Source organism: Carcharodon carcharias, chromosome 19, assembly GCF_017639515.1.
Source record: "Carcharodon carcharias isolate sCarCar2 chromosome 19, sCarCar2.pri, whole genome shotgun sequence".
NCBI classification, from domain to species: Eukaryota; Metazoa; Chordata; class Chondrichthyes; order Lamniformes; family Lamnidae; genus Carcharodon; species Carcharodon carcharias.
Window position 1 is genome coordinate 74043744 of NC_054485.1, and position 19942 is coordinate 74063685.

The window sequence follows — 19942 nt, forward strand, 5'->3', positions numbered from 1 at the left end:
GCAGAAACAGCAATGTAATAATGACCAGATATCTGTTTTTGTGATGTTGATTGCAGGATACATATTGGCCAGGACATCAGGAATAACTCCCCTGCTCTTCTACATGGTGTCATGGGATCCTTTACATTCACCTGAGAGGACAGACAGTTTAATTCACCTAAAAGATGGTACTTCTGACAGTGCAGCTCTCCCTCAGTACTGCACTGGAGTGTCAGCCTCAGTGCTCAAGTCTTTGGAGTGAGATTTGAACCCACAACCTTCTGACTCAAAGATGAGAGTGTTAACTAAGCCATGGCTGACAATAGATCATATTTCTGTTGTATTAGATTCAGTTTCCAAGTCCCAAGGCTGTGTATAGAACCCTTTTCCTCCTGTAAACTGGCAGCCTGAAAGTTTGATTTGATTTAAAGTGGTAACTAGTTAGAGCTGCAGGTGTCAGTGTTGTCTTTGTGTCTGGGTTCCTGAAGCTGTGAAAGGTAGTAAAGTCCCTGGTGTCAGAAGTGAAACTGATGGAGAAAAGTGGGTAGACTCCAGGAGTGAGGAACAACCCACAGACTCAGTAATGATAGAGGATCCCCACAAAAAGCAAAAACCCAAACATCTGAAATCCCACTGACTCAAATAGAGTCACACTCCATAACAACCATCTTCTTTTTGAGTTCTCTGCCCAAAGGCAGGTCCAAACCACATTGCCACGAGCTCCAATACAGGAATGGCAAAGAGGCAGATCCCGAATCCACCCCAGCCAGAACAGGCATCAATCTGATCCACATCACCCATTGAACTAGCACCTCCAGCTCAATAAGTGATGGGGACATAGGAGAAGGAGTGGGACATTTGGTCCCTCGAGGCTGCTCTGCCATTTAACTTGATCATGACCGATCTTCTACTTCAATGCCTCAGTCTTTCCTCTTGGACAATCCTACCTCATAGGGATTAGTCTGATGAACCTTCGTTGAACTTCCTCTATGACCAATATATCCTTCCTTAGGTAAGGAGACCAAAATTGCACAAAATACTCCAGGTGTGGTTTCACTAAGGCTCTATACAACTGCAGCAATACTTCCTTACTCCTGTACTCAAGTCCCCTTGAAATAAAGGCCAACATCCCATTTGCCTTTCTAATTGTTTTTTGCACCTGCCTGTTAGCTTCCAGTGGCTTATGAACAAGGACATCCAGGTCTCTTTGGAGATCAACATTTCCCAATCTATTCCCATTTAAGAAATACTCTGTTTCTGTTTTGCCTACCAAAGTAGATAACTTCACATTTTTTCCACCTTATATTGCAGCTGCTATGTTCTTGTCTACTCACTTAGTCTGTCTAAATCCCCTTGAGGCCTGTTTGCATCCTCCTCACAACTCTCATTCCCACCAAGTTTTGTGCCATCAGCAAACTTGGACATGTTACATTTGGTCCCCACATCCAAATCATTAATGGGTCTGAGTTGCTGTGGCAGCATCCACGTTTACATGCATGTTGTAGTGTGGAGCTATGGATAGTGATGGTAGAGGCTCCAATTTTTTCCTGGCTGACCAGGAATCTCTCCCACCCTTACTGCCTGCAATTGGCCTATGTAAAAAGGATTTACAAGTTCATTTTCAACCTGTCTGGCCATGTTACGAACACACCTTCGTTGGCCATGAAGTCTTGGAGTGGGACTTGAACCCAGAGCTTCTAGTTCAGAGGCAGGGTTGCTATCCACTGTGCCTCGGTTCAATAACCATTGACAGTCTGAAAATCGCTGGGATTGTTCAGTGATATTGGTCTGCAGTGCACCGTCCCACCACTAGATGTGCTGTGTCTGGAGGACTGTCCATTATTTATAAAGGGGGCAAGTGAGGAGTGAGAGGCAGTGGCAAGGGATGTAGCATCAGCTGAGCAGGAAGAGGCTGGCAGAGAGCTTTGGTGAGGAGTGACGGATCAGTCTCCAAGTCACTCTCCCCATTACTGTGTCAACCTCCGAGCCCCAGTCACAGAATCAATCTCCACGTCACAGACACTCCCCAATGACTGAGTCACTCAAGTCACTTGTGGAGTCACAGCATGATACCCCATCTCCTGTGTCCCCACTCTCCTGTGTCTCCACCCTCCTGTGTTCCTCTCTCTCATGTCCTCTGTTTCTCCTGTGCATGTGCTGATCACACCACTGCATGTCATTGCTGCCTTGGACACTGGGTCTTCCTCTTCTGATCTTATGAGTTTGAAAGCCTTTGAGCATGAAGAATGCTATTCCCACACTAGAAATCTCTGTCAAACATTTGCCGGGGGAACTGAGACAGAAGCTGCAATAAGTGAGGTTTTATTCAGATGGGACAATGACAAGTTTAAATCCCACCTGATCTGCTGCTCAAAGTCGCCTCCATTTCAACAGTCAGTTACCCAAGCTTCAGGAAACTCACGTTGCTCCGGAAATATTTGGAGCCAATTGAATTTGAAACAATGTTCCAAGTGAATTGATGTGGCAGGTGGTATGTGCTAGACAGCCCAAATCCACAAGGGGAACTTGGCCACACTATCACAACAGTTTTGCAATTTGTGTTTAGTACAAGAAAATTCGTACACTGAATTCAGAAGTAGTATGTCCACTAACACCTTTTGTAATTTTAAAATTAAATTAAAACATTAACAAAAGAAAAGAATTCAAACACAGACATAAGATTACAGTTACTTAATACTACAACTAATCCCAAAATTCCTAATTAACTTGACTCCCAACTACAGTCCAAAATAGATTTTAAATTTAAATAAGCAATCCAGCAAGGTTACCATAGCACCCACTCAACAGTGGAATTCCAAAGGTTTTTACCTCACATTTATACTTCTGGCCACAGCAGACTTCTGCAAAAGTGTCTAAGGCTGCTTTACACGTGTTCTTTTCAAGGTATTTCACGGCCACCCCCACATAACCTTCCATCCTTCTTTATATATGTTTCTCTCTCTTTAATGTGTACAATCTGGTTATTTTACATCTTCAGAAATTTACTATTCCCATAATATAAAAATCTTTCATTCTCTCTCCTTTTAGGAAAAATACACATAATAACCTTGACCTATTAATCTTGTTCATTATAAACATCCTACCATCTCTTTATCTAAAAATGCAAATTTCATTTACACTTTATCTGTGGAACCCTCATCCTCACTTGTCCAACTATATTTCAAAAGTCTGCCTTGCACTTAGCACTTGATAATGTCAACCTTGCAGTCCATCTGACTCTAATTCAATTAAATCAGGCAGAAACATCCACTCACACCCATAAGCCTACAATAATATTATGAAAAATATTATAACTTCGTGATATTTCCATTCTTATGATAAAATGAACCGTCGTAACTTTACATGACGGCTTCATTTTCTCAACCCATCTTACATTACTTACTATACTTATCTAAATACACAAACTATTACATTACCAGGTGCATGCATTAACATAAATATATGTACAAATCCTTTGTATCAACAGAGGTCTTTTCAGTCCAGTGCCCAAGTTTTAAATGTCCAATTTCCTTTGAGCTTTAAACTGTTGACAATGCACCACAATTAGATTTTCTCATCCAGCTACATGTCAAATCTATAAATTAAACGGTTGCAGTAATAAACTCCATTTGAAGAGTCTTGCACTTCAGTCTCAACATTTTAAAAGATTGTAATCTGTATAAACAATTGTTTCTGACGAATTTGTTTGCAACATAAACCTTGAAATGCTGCAATGCTAACACCAGATCTCGAGTCTCCTTTTCGAAGGTTGAATATTTTCTCTGATGTACATTCAGCTTTCATGAAAAATATCCTATCAGCTTCCCAATTCCAGTTTCTTCATCTTGTAATAATAGAGCACCAATACCTACATCGCTTGTGTCAACTGCCAACTTAAACTGCTTGGCATAATCAGGTACCACCAAAACTGGTGTCATAGTCAATATAGTTTTGAAACTGTCAGTGCATTCTGACACTACTGTGTCCATTGAAATTTCTTGTTCTTTTTTAGTAGTTCAGTCAATGGTCAATGAAGCAACCACACGGTTAAAATTTGGTACAAACTTCCGGTAAAATCCACTCATGCCCACAAATCTCAAAACTTCTCGTTTTGTTGCGGGCACTGGGAAATTCACAATGGTTTTTACTTTCATGTCTCTTGGAGCCATCTGACCATGTCCAACCATATGGCTTAGGTATGTAGCTTACGCTTTTGCAAATTCACTCTTAGCCAAGTTCACCACCAAATTAGCTTCTTGCAGTCAATCAAGCAGTTCTTTCAGATGTTGTAAATTCTCCTCCCACATTTGACTGAAAACTATCAAGTCATCAATATAAACAATTGCTCAGTCCTGCAATTACTTTGTTTGTCTGTTTTTGAAATGTTGCTGGTTCATTCTTCATACCAAATGACATAACTTTAAACTGATGTCCATCTGGCGTCACAAAAGCCTCCTTTGTTCTCTCCGATAATCGTACTTGCCAATATCCTCTCAGCAAATCAATCTTTGTTATAAACTGTGATTGTCCCACTTTCTCAATGCAGTCTTCCAACTGTGGAATAGGATATGAGTCCACTTTTGTCACTGCGTTTACTTTTCAATAATCCACATACAGTCGTTGTGTTCCATCCGGCTACAATAGGCGCATTCCATTACTGCAATGAGACTCAATTATATCATTCTGAAGCATGAATTCAATTTCTTTCTGTACTTGCGAAAACTTTACTGGATTCAATTTATAAGGATGTTGCCTTATTGGAATTGAATCACCCATATCTACATCATGTGTAACTAAATTGTCTTCCGTAGCTTATTCCCACAATAGCTTTGTGTGACTGCAATAGTTTCTCCAACTCAGACACTCAATATTACATTTAAAATTTTAAGTACTTGTCATTTAATCATTGTCCAATTTGATTAGAGGAAAATTAATTTCAGAGTCCTTCATTTCTACCTCTTTCTCCTTATCTACCACCACTAATACGTCCTTTTGTTTAATTTCCCTGTCAAAGTACCTTGTAAGCATATTTATATGACACACTGTCTGCTTCTTTCTTCTATCTGGAGTATTTACTAAATAATTTAAATCACTGTTTCTTCTCAATCCTGTAACGTGCACTGAACCTGGGCTTTAATACTTCACCCAATACTGGTAATAAAACTAACAATTTTTCCCCAGCAACAAAACTACGAGCTTTGGACCTCTTATCTGCCTTTGCCTTCATTACCTGCTGTGATACCTTTAAATGTTCCTCAGCTGACTCACCTGCTCTGTTCAATCTTTCTCTGAAGTTTGTCACATAATCCAGGAGAGTAGTTTCTGAATTCTGATCCACTAAATTCTCCTGAATCAATTTTAGTGGTCCCCTTACCTCATGACCATAGACTAATTCAAAAGAACTAACTGCCGTTGAATCATTAGGCGCATCCCCAATGGCAAATAACAAGAATGGAATTCCCTGAACCCAATCCTATGGATAGTCTTGACTATAATCCCCTATCGTGGTTTTCAAAGTTTGGTGCCATCTTTCCAAACCACCTTGTGATTCAGGATGATAAGCTGATGACTTAACCTGCTTTATCCCCAGGCTGCTCATTATTTCCTTAAACAGCCATGACATGAAATTTGAACACTGATCCATCTGTATTTCTTTAAGTAACCCATATCCTGTAAAAAATTTAGTCAACTCCTCCACAATTCTCTTTGCTATAATATTTTGTAAAGGTATCACTTCCAGAAACCTTGTAGGAACATCTATAATTGTCAGCAAGTACTGATTTTTAGTCTTAGGAAGGAGCCCTACACAATCAATCATGACACACCGTCTGCTTCTTCTATCTGGAGTATTTACTAAATAATTTAAATCAGTCAGTTTCTTCTCAATCCTGTAAGGTTCACTGAACCTGGGCTTTAATACTTCACCCAATACTGCTGACCCTGGTAAAAGGTTCCTTAAATGCTTGAATTAGAATTAAAGGGGCTGGTTTAATCTACAGAATTTGGCTACATCTTTATGCAATCCAGGCCAATAGAAATGTTTTATATTTTTGCCTGAGTCTTCCTAATTCCTAAATGTCCCGCTACTGGAATTTCATGAGCTACTCTCAATATTTCATTTCTGTACTCAGATGGTATAGCTATCTGATGCACTACCATTCATTTCTCATCAGCTGAAACATGAGACAGTCTCCACTTCCTCATTCACACATTCCCTTTAAGGTAATAACATTCTGGAATACATTTTGCCCCTGCTTCCGAATAAACTGTCTGATATATATGCTTTATTTGTAGATCATTCTGCTGTAACTCTATCAATTTAACTGAACTAAACACTTCTGCTTCATTCTCTTCAACCTTTTCTTCCTGCACAATCTTTTCAGAAACAGCTCCAGCTAATTGGATATCAACATCTTTCCCCGTCTTTTAAATTCATCTTCTTCCTGTCGTAACCTGTGATTTTGTGATCAGATTACTACACAATCTGGAAACAATCCAGGATGGTCTTCCTGCAACTCTTCTGCTGAATGCATTTCCAAAGGCTGCTCAACCACAGTAGGCATCACCAACATTTGTAACCCAGCTATTTCATTACTTAAAATAAGTTGAACCCTTGCAATGGGCAATTTTTCCACTACTCCAACAGTCACCCCACCTATTTTCAATTTAATTGTTAAATTTACCTTCCACAATGAAATAGGTTTAGCATCCCCGTGAATCCCAGTTATTACCACTTTTTCCTGCAATACTCCCTCTGGACAACTCCCTACTGCCCTCAAACCTTTACTTACATATGATGACATCAGAGGTCACATTAATATGGGAAGCCACAATGTACTCAGTCTCCCCCTTTTTGTTTGCAAGTTACTCCACATAAGTAATCCATGAAGAAAATGGTCACACTTGAACAAAAACACTTTGTTCTTTCTGATCTGTTCCAACTTTGTATGTTCGAAGACACACATTGCACATATAATCTTTAAAGCATTCAGCTCTTCACTTCCAAATAATATCTCTACAAATGATGTGACATCATTTGTAAACACTTTGGAGCAGATAGAAGTGGTTTGAAAAAGATGCTTTGAAGTGGTTTGTGGTCAGATTCTACCATCACTTTCTCTCTCCCAAACAGGTACTGGTTGAAATGCTCACAAAGGAAGACATTAGCCAGGTTCTCTTTCTCTATCTGTGCATAGCGTTGTTCAGTTTGTGTTAATGATCTGGATACAAACACAACCGGTTGTCCTTGCTGCATGAGGGTTGCTCCAAGTCCTGTTTCACCGGCATCTCACTGCAGGGTGACTTCATCATTGACATCATCGTACCTCAGCACCGGCATTGTCATCACTAGTTGTTTAATGTGAGTGAAAGCTGCTCCTTGTTCTGTGCCCCAATATCACTGAACATCCTTTGCAGTGAGCTTGTGTAGATATTTACACTCTGATGACAGATTGGCAAGACGTTGGCCAGGTGGTTCCATGTGGGTTCACTGACATTGCAGGACTGTGTAAAGGATTTATTACAGAACTCACACTGATAGGGTTTCTCCTGTTTCATTGATGGACCACCATTGAAAGCCTTGTCACACAGTTCACACCAAAATGGTTTCTCTCCAGTGAGAGTCTGCTGGAGCTTTAAGAGATCAGAGGAGTGCGTGAAAACCTTGTCACAAACATCGTACCTCAGGACTTCCTCCCCTGCGTGAATCCTCACCTGTCCCAGGAGGGTTGAAGATGTGAAGAAAGCTTTATCGCAAACCTCACTTTTGAAGGGTTTCTCCCCTGTGGATCCTCTGATGGAGCAGCAGTTTGGGTGAATGTGTGAATTTGTCATACACTTCGCACCTGATTGGTTTCTCTCCTGTATGGACTGTCTGATGGAACAGCAACTTGAAAACTTTGTGAAGGTTTTGTCAGACACCTAACACTTGAACAGTTACTTCAGTGTGAATATGTTGATGTGCACGGAGGGTTCGAGACTGCGAGAATGATTTGTCACAAACCTTGCATGTGAATGTTTTCTTCCCTGTGTGAATGCGTTGGTGTGCACGGAGGGTCGATGACTGTGTGAATGATTTGTCGCACACCTCGCAGGTGAATGGTTTCTCCCCTGTGTGAATGCGTCGGTGTTCCCGCAGGGCCGATGAATCAGAGAATGATTTGTTACACACCTCACATGTGAATGGTTTCTCCCCTGTGTGAATGCGCTGGTGGACACGGAGGTCTGATGACCGTGTGAATGATTTGCCACACCCCTCACATCTGAATGGTTTTTCCCCTGTGTGAATGTGTTGGTGTTCAAGGAGGGTGGATGACCGTGAGAATGATTTGTTGCACACCTCGCACGTGAATGGCTTCTCCCCTGTGTGAATGCGTTGGTGGTCGAGTAGGGTTGATGACCGTGAGAATGATTTGCCACATGATTCACACCTGAATGGTTTCTCCCCTGTGTGAGTGCGTTGGTGTCTGCGGAGGGCTGATGACTGCAAGAATGATTTGTCACACACCCCGCACGTGAACGGCTTCACCCCTGTGTGAATCCTCTGGTGAGTTTGGAGATTGGAGGATTGGGTGAAAGCTGCCTCACAGACATCACACCTGAAGGGTTTCTCCCCTGTGTGAATCCTCTGGTGTATCAGGAGGCTTGAGGACGTCACAAAAGCTTTGTAACAAACCTCGCACTTGAATGGTTTCTCTTCCATGTAGATGCCTTTGTCTTAACAGTGGCCGTAACAGATGCACCTTGTGTGTTCGGAGATTTTAAGAAATTTTGCAGCCCTGCTCTTACACCTCGCAGACTCTCACCTCCAGGAATGAGTCAGTTGTTCATGAAGCTCGATCAATGATTGAAGCTCTCACCACACTTGGAGCCACTCACACTTCTTCCCAGCCTCACCCTGTACGATCTCCCACAGCTGAACCTTCAGAAAGGTTGGTTCCCTAACCCGACCGATTTCCAGATGATGGTTTCACTGCCAAACCTTCTCTGTGTTGAGCAATGCTGTGAAGGGACTGGACGTCTTCCCACAGTTGTGCAGTTGTTCCTTCGGTGATGGTCAGGATCGATCTGTGGTGTCTATCCTCTCTGTATTCTCTGGTGTAGTACAGTGCACTCCTTCTGTAAAACAGGAAAAGGAAACATGATTTCCTCCAATTCCCTCTCCTCCTTTGCTGAAGGGGTTGAGTTCTCAGAGACTGTCCCACAGTGAGCGCCAATCTGCTGTGTTATTTAAAAGGAGATTTTCAAATTTCTCCTCGTTTCCAGAATTATTTGAAGAAAACACACTGGACAGGAAGTGCTAGAAGCAAAAGAAAATAGCTGACTGAAGGGTTCTGGTTTATCCTGGGAAATTAGATACACTGCACTCACTCAGACTGCACATCCCAAATTCAGCTATCAGCCACAGCACTGGGCAAAACTATCAAATCCAAGCCCAGGCTTTTAGGAAAGGCTGAGGCCTTCAGATAAAATCTTGAAAGTAGCTTCCAAAGAGGCAGCTCTCCCTCAGTACTGCTGCTCCTACTGGGCAATATCCCCTCAGAGGGACTGTATCAGGATAATAACCATCTCACTCACACTCATACACACACACACACAGAACTCAACAATAGGAAAACAGTAAGAATCCTCAGACACTCTGCACCTTCCAGATAATTACACCTCACCTTCTCATATTCAGTAATGACCCATCAACAAAACTCAGCTTGTAAATCAGAAGGGAAATGCTTCCAATAAACACACTCAATATCCAACACACAGGTCCAATCAAACAGTTCAGCACAAAGCACCCAGTAAACAGCTCTCTCAGCTGGATCTTCTCACACAGCATAAGGGGCATTTACACACCTGATTCCCCACAGGATAGTCAGACTGCCTGAACATTAGTGTGGATATTATGTGATGTAATTATTACAAATTCTGTTCCTTCACTCACCATCTCCTCACTTGGTTTTCAGTCCCTACAGGAAGTGAACCAGCTGTGGAAGAGGAAGAGGAGAGAATGGGCAGAGTGGGTGGCCTCTCTGATTGACGTCTCTCACAGCCAATCCAAATATTTCTGGAATAACATGAGTTTCCTGAATAAAAGCAAAAGTTGCTGGATAAACTCAGCAGGTCTGACAGCATCTGTGGAGAGAAAGACAGATTTAACGTTTCGAGTCCATATGACTTCTTCAGAACAAAAGAGAAGTAGAAATGTGGTGAAATATATCCTGTTTAAGGGGATGGGACAGGTGAAGCTGGATAGAAAGGCCAGTGATAGGTGGAGGCAAAGGAGAGATTGCAAAAGATGTCATAAACAAAAGGTCAAAGGGATGTTGATGGTGGTGATATTAGCTAAAGGAGGTGCTAATGGTGACATTAACAGTAGAAAGCAGGATGAGCCAGTGATAGAAGGCCTTAGTGGGGGTTGGGTGGGGAGAGGTGACGGTGTGGGAGAAAAGATCAAAATAGGCTAAAGGGCAGGAATAAAACAATGAATGGAAATAAATGTTAAAAATAATAATGGATATAGGTAGGAAAAAAATATATATATAAAAGTTAAAATTAAAAAATAAATATTTGAAAAAAGGGGATCAAAAAGGGGTGAGGATGGAGGACAGAGTTCATGATCTGAAGTTGTTGAACTCAATGGTCAGTCCGGAAGTCTGTAAAGTGCCTAATCGGAAAATGAGGTGCAGTTACTGCAGTTTGCGTTGAGCTTCACTGGAACATTGCAGCAGGCCAAGGACGGACATGTGGGCATGAGAGCAGGGTGGTGTGTTGAAGTGGCAAACGATTGAAAAGTCTGGGTCATGCTTACAGACAAATCGAAGGTGTTCCGCAAAGCGGTCACCCAGTCTGCGTTTGGTCTCTCCAATGTAGAGGAGACCGCATTGGGAGCAGCTAATGCAGTAGACTAAAGTGAGGGAAGTGCAAGTGAGGGGCTGCTTCACTTGAAAGGAGTGTTTGGGCCCTTGGACAGTGAGAAAGGGGGAAGTAAAGGGGTAGGTGTTGCACCTTCTGCAATTGCATGGGAAGGTGCCGTGGGAGGGGGTTGAGGTGTTGGGGGTAATGGAGGAGTGGACAAGGGTGCCCCAGAGGGAACAGTCCCTACGGAATGCCGACAAGAGGGGTGTAGGTAAGATGTGTTTGATGGTAGCATCATGCTGGAGTTGGCGGAAATGATGGAGGATGATTTTTTGAATGCAGAGGCTGGTGGGGTGATAAGTGAGGACAAGGGGGACCCTATCATGGTTCTGTGAGGGAGAGGAAGGTGCGAGGGCAGAGGTGTGGGAGATGGGTCAGACACGGTTGAGGGCCCTGTCAACCACTGTGGGTGGGAAACCTCAGTTAAGGAAGCAGGAAGACAAGTCAGAAGAACTGTTTTGGAAAGTGGCATCATCGGAACAGATGCGACAGAGGCAAAGGAACTGAGAGAATGGGATGGAGTCCTTACAGAAAGCAATATGTGAGGAGCTGTAGTAGAGGTAGCTGTGGGAGTCGGTGGGCTTGTAATGAAAATTGGTGGACAGTCTATCACCAGAAATTGAGACAGAGAGGTCAAGGAAGGGAAGGGAAGTGCCATGTGAAAGTGGTGGATGGGTGGAAATTGGAAGCAAAATTAATTTTTCCATGTCCGGACGAGAGCATGAAGCAGCACCAAAACAGTCATCGATGTACCGGAGAAAGAGTTGTGGGAGGGGGCCTGAGTAGGACTGGAACAAAGAATGTTCCACATACCCCATAAAGAGACAGGCATAACTGGGGCCCATGTGGGTACCCATAGCCACTCCTTTAATTTGGAGGAAGTGAAACAAGTTTAAAGAGAAATTGTTCAGTGAGAGAACGGTGGAGGAGGAGAGTGGTGGTGGATAGGGATTGTTTAGGCCTCTGTTCAAAGAAGAAGTGGAGAGCTCTTAGACCATCCCAGTAGGGGATGGAGGTGTAGAGGGATTGGATGTCCATGGTGAAGAGGAGGCGGTTGGGGCCAGGGAACTGGAAATTGTTGATATGATGTAGGGCATCAGAGTAACCACGGATGTAGGTGGGAAGAGACTGGTTAAGGGGAGAGAGAACAGAGTCAATATAGGAAGAAATTAGTTCCGTGGGCCAGGAACAGGCTGACATGATCGGTCTACTGGGACATTCCTGTTTGTGGATTTTGGGAAGGAGGTAGAAACAGGCTGTCTGAGGTTGGTAGACTATGAGGTTAGAAGCTGGGGAGGGAAGATCTCCAGAGGAGATGAGATCAGTGACAGTCCTGGAAACAATGGCTTGATGTTCAGTGGTGAGGTCATGGTCCAGGGGGAGGTAGGAGGAAATGTCTGCAAGTTGACGCTCAGCCTCTGTGAGGTAGAGGTCAGTGAGCCAGTTTCCTGAAGCTTGGGAAACTGACCGGTGAAACGGAGGTGACTTTGAGCAGCAGATCAGGCGGGGATTTAAACTTGTCATTGTCCCATCTGAATAAATCCTCACTTAATGCAGCTGCTGTCTCAGTTCCCCCGTTAAACGTTTGACAGAGATTTCTAGTGTGGGAATAGCATTCCTCATCCTCGGAGGCTTTCAAACTGACATCATCAGTGTGGGGTGTGTAGCCTTGGATGTGTTTGACAGCAGATCAGAAGAGGAAGACCCACAGCATCCAAGGCAGCGATGATGTACAGTGGTGGGATCAGCATATGAACAGGAGAGAGGGAGAGGAAATTGACCCAGTGCTTGGGGAGTGAATCTGTAACTCCAGAAATGATCTGTGACTTTTGGACTGAGTTGGGGCTCAATGTCTGAGTAGTTGCCCCATGAGTTGATATCTGACAGCCCTGCCCTGTCCAAGCATCGCTTCCTCTCAGTGTTTCAGCTCCCCTCAGCTCCAATTTATGATTCACAGTATTCACATCGTCTGGTTCCTCTCCCGGGACGTCCCGGTCCACTCACCTCTCCCGGGACATCCCAGTCCACGCACCCCTCCCGGGGTGTCCCGATCCATTCGCCTTTCCTGGGATGTCCCGATCCATTCACCTCTCCCAGGATGTCCCGATCCATTCACCTCTCTCAGTTCCTCTCCTGGGCTGTTCCAGTCTAGACCTCGTTTGAGAGTGATATTGTTCAGTGTGCAGTACACTGGGATGATTGTGACCACTCTCTCTCTCTCTGGGGAATACTGTGATTCATCCCCAGATGTAGCCAGTACCTGAAACAATTCTTCAACATCCCACTAGCTTCTCTCTGTGAGCTGCCTCAGAGAGACACGGGCGTCAGTAAACAACACCACCTCCTCAGTGTGTGGTGCATGAAATGGTAGCATCAGCCGCAGAAGGAAGGGATGGACCTTGTCCCTAATCAGCTGACCATCAGGTCACTCCCCTTCCCCGAATATGGGTCTGATGTCCGAGTTCCTGACAATGAAAGCATTGTGGGATGATCCAGTGTGAGTGGCGTTCACTTGGAGTAGTCTCAGACGGACATTACTCACTTCACGAAGGAGGGAAATTGCTTTCTGTTCAGGTAGCTCTGTGAGTCTCCTCGGGTGACCTTCAATGCCATGTGAGTGTTATCTATCACACCCAGCACCTTGGGAAAGCAGCTATTCTATAAAACTCCAGTGACCTCTGCTGCTGCTCTCTGAGTGTTGTATTAAATTTAATGAAGTCATTTACTCTGTGGAGCTATTTATTCTCCTCTCCTCTGCTCCTATCGCTTCTCTTCCCTCCTCCTCCTCTGTCTCCTCTTCCTATCTTTCCACTGGCATTCTGCTACTCCCCCCTCCTTTTATCACTCTCTTCCTCTCTCCTATACCAACACCCCCCCCCCAACCCTCCTCATCCAGTTTTATAAAGATGAGAGGGATAGAGTGAAAGTTCACCATTTTAAGCTTTACTATAAATGGACAAACAAAGCAGAAACTCCATCCAATATTATGAAGGTAATAATGTAATTCTAATTATTGTCATCACTCTCTGGGAACATAGGACTTAGGATCAGAAGAAGACCATTCAGCCTTTTGAACCTGCTCCACTATTCGATAAGATCATGCCTGGTCCAGTTATGGTCTCAACACCATTTTCAAGTCTATCCCCCATTACATTTGACTCCGCTCTCTATCAATAATCTGTCCATAGGAACAGAGAACTTAGATCTAAGTGCTTTTAGACAATAGGTTTGTGAAAGTTGATATATAAATGCAAGTCTTTCTTTGGGAAATGTTATTCTTCCTGTGAATTAGAAATTATAAACCCATTGATGGAGAAAGTATACCAGCCCACAGTGACATTGACAGCATTGTGTACAGGACTCTTACTGTAGGCTCCTGAGTGTTTCAGTGAATGCTGACAAATCAGGTAGTTTGAGTTAAACTAAGAAATGAACTTATTGTGAGTTATAAATCTAGACAGAAGATTGATAAAACGGCAGACAAACAACAACACAATATTCAGCTCACATCTAACTTTGAATCAACCAAATTAACAAAACATTTGACTCAAGAAGTCAGACAGGTGACTGAGTTGGTGGTGGGGGAGCATTTTAGTGATAGCGACCACAACATGATACAGTTTAAGTTTGTTATGGACAAAGAAATAGACAAGTTGCAAAAAAATGTTTTGGATTAGGGGGGAGTGGATTTTAGTAAAATAAGGCAGGATTTGGCCAAGGTAGACTGGGAACAGCTACTTGTGGGGAAATCTACAGAGGAGCAGTGGGGGGGGGGGGGGCATTCAAAAAGGAATTGGGGAGGGTACAGGCTCAACATGTTCCCTCTAGGATGATACAAAGAAGTAACAAGCCCAGAGAACCATGGATGACCAGAGTATTCAGGTTACAATGAGAAGGAAAAGAGAGGCTTTTAGCAGGTACAAGGGAAGCAAATCAGCAGAGGCATTAGTGGAGTACAGAAAGTGCAGGGCGGAGATTAAGAAAGCAATAGGAGAGCAAAGAGGGGATATGAGAAAGCTCTGGCTGGTAAAAGTAAGGAAAATCCCAAGATATTCTATAAGTATATCAATGGGAAGAGGATAACCAGGGAAAGAGTAGGGCCCATAAGGGACCAAGGGGGCAATCTATGGGTGGAGCCAGAGGACATCGGTTGAGTTTTGAACGAATACTTCACATCTGTCTTAACCCAATAGAATGTGGATGAAGGTATTGAACTCAGGGAGAGAGACTGCGAGGATCTTGAGCAAATTGATATAGGAAGTGACAAGGTATTGGAGGTATCGGCAAGGTTAAAAGTGGACAAATCTCCAGGTCCAGGTGATTTGTGTCCCAGACTACTGAGGGAGGCAAGGGAGGAGATCGCAGGGGCTCTGACCCAAACTTTTAAGTCCTCTCTGGCCATGGGGGAGGTGCCAGAGGACTGGAGAACAGCTAATGTAGTTCTGCTATTTAAGAAGGGTTGTAGAGATAAGCCAGGGAACTACAGGCCAGTGAGTCTCACGTCAGTGGTAGAGAAACTATTGAAGAAAATTCTGAAGAAGAGAATCTATCTCCACTTGGAGACGCAAGGTTTGATCATGGATAGTCAGTATGACTTTGTCAAAGGGAGGTCATGCCTAACAAATTTGACTGAATTCTTTGAGGAGGTGACCAGGTGTGTAGATGATGGTAGTGCAGTTGATGTAGTTTATATGGATTTCAACAAAGCCTTTGACAAGGTCCCTCATGGGAGACTTATAAAGAAGGCAAATGCACATGGGATACAGGGTAATTTGATGAGGTGAATTCAAAATTGGCTTAGTTGTAGGAGACAGAGGGTGATGACAGAAGGCTACTTTAATGACTTGAAGCCAGTGTCCAGTGGCCATACCGCAGGGATCTGTGCTGTGTCCTCTATTATTTATCATTTATATAAATGACATAGATAACTATGTGTGGGTGTAGGATTAATACGTTTGTAGATGACACAAAGATTGGCTGAGTGGTTAACTGTGAGGTTGAGTGTCTTGGGCTACAGGAAGATATAGATGGGATGGTCAAATAGGCAGATAAATGGCAGATGGAATTTAACCCTGAAAAGTGTGAAGTGATACACTTTGGAAGGAGTCATTTGACAAGGAAGTATTCAATGAATGGCATGACACTATGAAATTCTGAGGAACAAAAGGACCTTGGCGTGTGTGTCCTTAGATCTCTGAAGGCAGAGGGGCATGTTAGTTGGGTGGTGAAAGAGGCATATGGGACACTTGCCTTTATCAATTGAGGCATGGATTACAAAAGTAGGGAGGTCATGTTGGAGTTGTAGAGAACCTTGGTGAGGCCATAGCTGGAGTACTGTGTGCAGTTCTGGTCACCACATTATTGGAAGGATGTGATTGCACTGGAGGAGGTGCAGAGGAAACTCACCAGGATGTTGCCTGGGATGAAACATTTAAGTTATGAAGAGAGGTTGGATAGACTTGGGTTGTTTTCGTTGGAGCAGAGAAGACTGAGGGGCGACCTGATCAAGGTGTACAAGATTATGAGGGGCATGGACAGGGTGGATAGGGAGCAGCTGTTCCCCTTAGTTGAAGGGTCAGTCACGAGGGGACACAAGTTCAAGGTGAGGGGCAGGAGGTTTAGGGGGGATGTGAGGAAAAACCTTTTTGCCCAGAGGGTGGTGACGGTCTGGAATGCACTGCCTGGGAGGGTGGTGGAGGCAGGTTGCCTCACATCCTTTAAAAAGTATCTGGATGAGCACTTGGCACATCATAAAATTCAAGGCTGTGGGCCAAGTGCTGGTAAATGGGATTAGGTAGGTAGGTCAGGTGTTTCTCATTTGTCGGTGCAGACTCGATGGGCTGCACTGTGTGATTCTGTGAACAATCAAAGGATTGATGAAAAATAACAAAGATATTAAAATATTAATATATACTAACAATTAATATTATTAATGATTAATATTAATAATCTTAACTCTAGAACCTCACCGCCAAAAAATGGGTGCTCACCATCAGAACTATTGATGGGAAGATGGCTGCAAACACAACTTCCAGCTCTGCACCAATACTACAACCAAACATTACCTCAGATAAGCAGGATAAAGTTAGGAAGTGTGAGGATCAACAAAGAAACGGTCAAGCTCGTAATTTCAACTTCAAGCACAGAGCACAAGATTTGAAACTGCTGCAACCCGATACAAGATCAATAGAAAGAAGGCATTTTAATAGAAAGAGCTCCACAATCAAGACCTTGTAGAATTAAGATGGTCCAGGGAAATATCGGAAGGGACCAATGAGCCTTGATACAACTGGGAATGAAACCAGTGGAATCTTGGACATACTATTTAGATCCAGATGGAGACAAGGAACAAGAAACTCTTCAACCATCCAGGTGGAAGATGGTCCTCTCGAATGATGAGAGAGTGCAGTTCATCCTCAACTTCAAAACAAAATCAGGACCAGATCAAGGAGATTGGTCAATTCGCCATGGAGACTGATGCTGTGAAGTGTGAGACTTTGAGGGGAGATGTAGGAGTATGTATATAGTTCGGATAAAGACTTGGGGGAGATGTAAAGAATTAACATCAGGAGTACCTAGTACTGATGTAAGCATGATGTAATGTCACATGACTAAGAGACAGATCTGGTGGGAAGCAGAAGTACAACCTTTTGTAGAAGACTGAAGTATATTTGAATAGAAACAATGTGCAGGGGTATGGGGAAAAGGCAGGGCAATGGCACTGGGTCATAATGCTCATTTGGCAAGCCGGTGCGGATATGATGGGCCAAATAGCCTCCTTCTGTGCCGTTAAAATTCTGTGAATCTGAGAGAGCCCCAGCCCGCGGTGCCTGATGGGAGTTGTTGTGCTGACGCGTGCAGCAGCGGTTGGAGCCCAGCATTTGGGAGTTTGAATCTGAGAAATTCTCTGAAAAGGCTGAGGCAAATAGTTTTGATGAATTTGATGGGAAGCCAGGTAAATACATGAGGGAGAAAGGAATAGAAGGATCTGTTGATAGGGTGAGATAAAATAGGGAGGGAGAAAGCTCATGTGGAGCATAAGCACCGGTAGAAATTAGATGGACTGAATGGTCTGTTTCTGTGTTTAAAAACTAGAATCCAAACAAAAAATGCTGGAAATACTCAGCAGGTCAGGCAGCATCTGCGCAGAGAAACAGAGTTAACATTTCAGTTCGAGATGACCTTTCATCAGAAACTAGTTTTTGGGCGGCTCTTGTCGGAGAACAGCCCCTGCTCTCACCAGCACCCACACACTCCGTTCTGACCAGCACTGCCAGCCCCCATTTTGCCCCCCAGCAATCTGCTCACCCCAGCAGCACTGTCCCTCTTGAAGTGTCCCTGAATTTATTTCCTTAGAGCTGGTCACTCTGTACTCCATCTCAGAGTCACAGTAACTCCCCAAGTCGCAGTGTTACACTCTGAGCACAGTCAGTTCCAGAGCACAAAATCACTCCCCTAGTCAGAGTAACTGCACAAGTCCCAGATTCACTCCTCAAGTAACAGAATCACTCCCCCAGCACTAGCTAAGTCTCCTCACCACTCTCTGTTCCTCCCTCCCATTTTCCCTTCTCTCCCCCGTGACCCCTCTCTCCCATTTCCCCCTTTCTCCTGTGCCCACTTCTCTCCCTTGGCCCCTCTTGCCTGGGCCCCTGTCTCCTGTGTCTGTCTCTCCTGTAAGAGACTCTGATCCCACCACTGCATGTCATCACTGCCTTGGATGCCTCTTCTGATCTGCTGTCAAACACATCCAAGGCTACACATCCCACACTGATGTTGTCAGTCTGAAAGCCTCTGAGGATGAAGAATGCTATTCTCACACTAGAAATCTCTGTCAAACGTTTACCAGGGGGAACTGAGACAGCAGCTGCAATAATTGAGGTTTTATTCAGATGGGACAATGACAAGTTTAAATCCCCACCTGATCTGCTGCTCAAAGTCGCCTCTGTTTCACTGGTCAGTTTCCCAAGCTTCAGGAAACTCATGTTGCTCCAGAAATATTTGGATTGGCTGTGAGAGACATCAATCAGAGAGCTCACCCACTCTGCCCATTCTCTCCTCTTCCTCTTCCACAGCTGGTTCACTTCCTGTAGGGACTATAAACCAAGTGAGGAGATGGTGAGTGAAGGAACAGAATTTATAATAATTACATCACATAATATCCACACTAATGTTCAGGCAGTCTGACTATCCTGTGGGGAATCAGGTGTGGAAATGCCCCTTATGCTGTGTGAGAAGATCCAGCTGAGAGAGCTGTTTACTGGGTGCTTTGTGCTGAACTGTTTGACTGGAGCTGTGTGTTGGATATTGAGTGTGTTTATTGGAAGCATTTCCCTTCTGATTTACAGGCTGAGTTTTGTTGATGGGTCATTACTGAGTATGAGAAGGTGAGGTGTAATTATCTGGGAGGTGCAGAGTGTCTGAGGATTCTTACTGATTTCCTATTGTTGAGGTCTGTGTGTGTGTTGGGAGCTGGTTATTATCCTGTGGACTGAATGGTCAGTTCTGTCTGTGTGTTGGGATCTGGATGTTTCCTGTCTTTCCAAATCCCTCCAAGACCTCCCACAACCCGATCTCTAAAACCTCGTCAGAAAAAAAAGAAAGACTTGCATTTATATAGAGCCTTTCACAACCACCAGATGCTCCAAAGCTCTTTACAAATTTAAAATTTCCATGTTAAGAGTGCAGTCACTGTTGCAACCTAGGAAGCCTGGTGGCCAGTATGTGCACAGCAAGCTCCCAAATATTGTTCACAGTTTTGCAAAGCACCTTGGGATATTCAATAATGATAAATGTGCTGTATAAATGCCAGTTGTTGTTGTTTATTGTAGTAAGTCAGAAAGTGACCAGGTGTTCCCTTCATGATTCATGATTCACTATCCTACTGACCCGCAATGTGAAGCAGTCTCCCAGTGAGGGGGCAGATGCATTGTAAAGGGAGATTGGGTTATAACCTATAACTGGCAGCAGAGCAAGATAGGAATGGCTGCACACTAGTTCAAACTCAGTGTGTCAAGGAGCACTGAAGGATGCACCTTCAGGCTGCAGTCCCCCTCCC

The 19942-nt window shown here is 43.8% G+C and overlaps 2 protein-coding genes across 9 annotated transcripts in view; one reads left to right on the forward strand and one right to left on the reverse strand.

Moving 5' to 3' along the window:
* The window catches only part of LOC121291526 (zinc finger protein 271-like), a 39372-nt gene that overhangs the window by 14557 nt on the left and 4873 nt on the right, over nucleotides 1–19942 (forward strand). Inside the window, exon 4 of one of the 8 annotated variants that reach the window (XR_005946019.1) lies at nucleotides 57–1360. The exons of 4 other annotated variants lie outside the window; for them this stretch is intronic. The gene's annotated coding sequence lies outside the window, so the exon portion shown is untranslated. Of the gene's footprint in view, nucleotides 1–56; nucleotides 1361–16848; nucleotides 17474–18973; nucleotides 19003–19942 lie in introns of those variants that run through there. 3 more of the 8 variants (XM_041212849.1, XM_041212850.1, XM_041212854.1) reach the window with 3 other exon arrangements.
* Nucleotides 2190–9938, reverse strand: LOC121291530 (zinc finger protein 271-like). The gene is made up of 2 exons (XM_041212869.1): nucleotides 9914–9938; nucleotides 2190–9096 (listed from the first exon to the last, which is right to left on the reverse strand). Exon 2 carries the CDS (start codon nucleotides 8678–8680, stop codon nucleotides 7892–7894), a length of 789 nt encoding a protein of 262 aa, XP_041068803.1. The 5' UTR covers nucleotides 8681–9096; nucleotides 9914–9938; the 3' UTR covers nucleotides 2190–7891.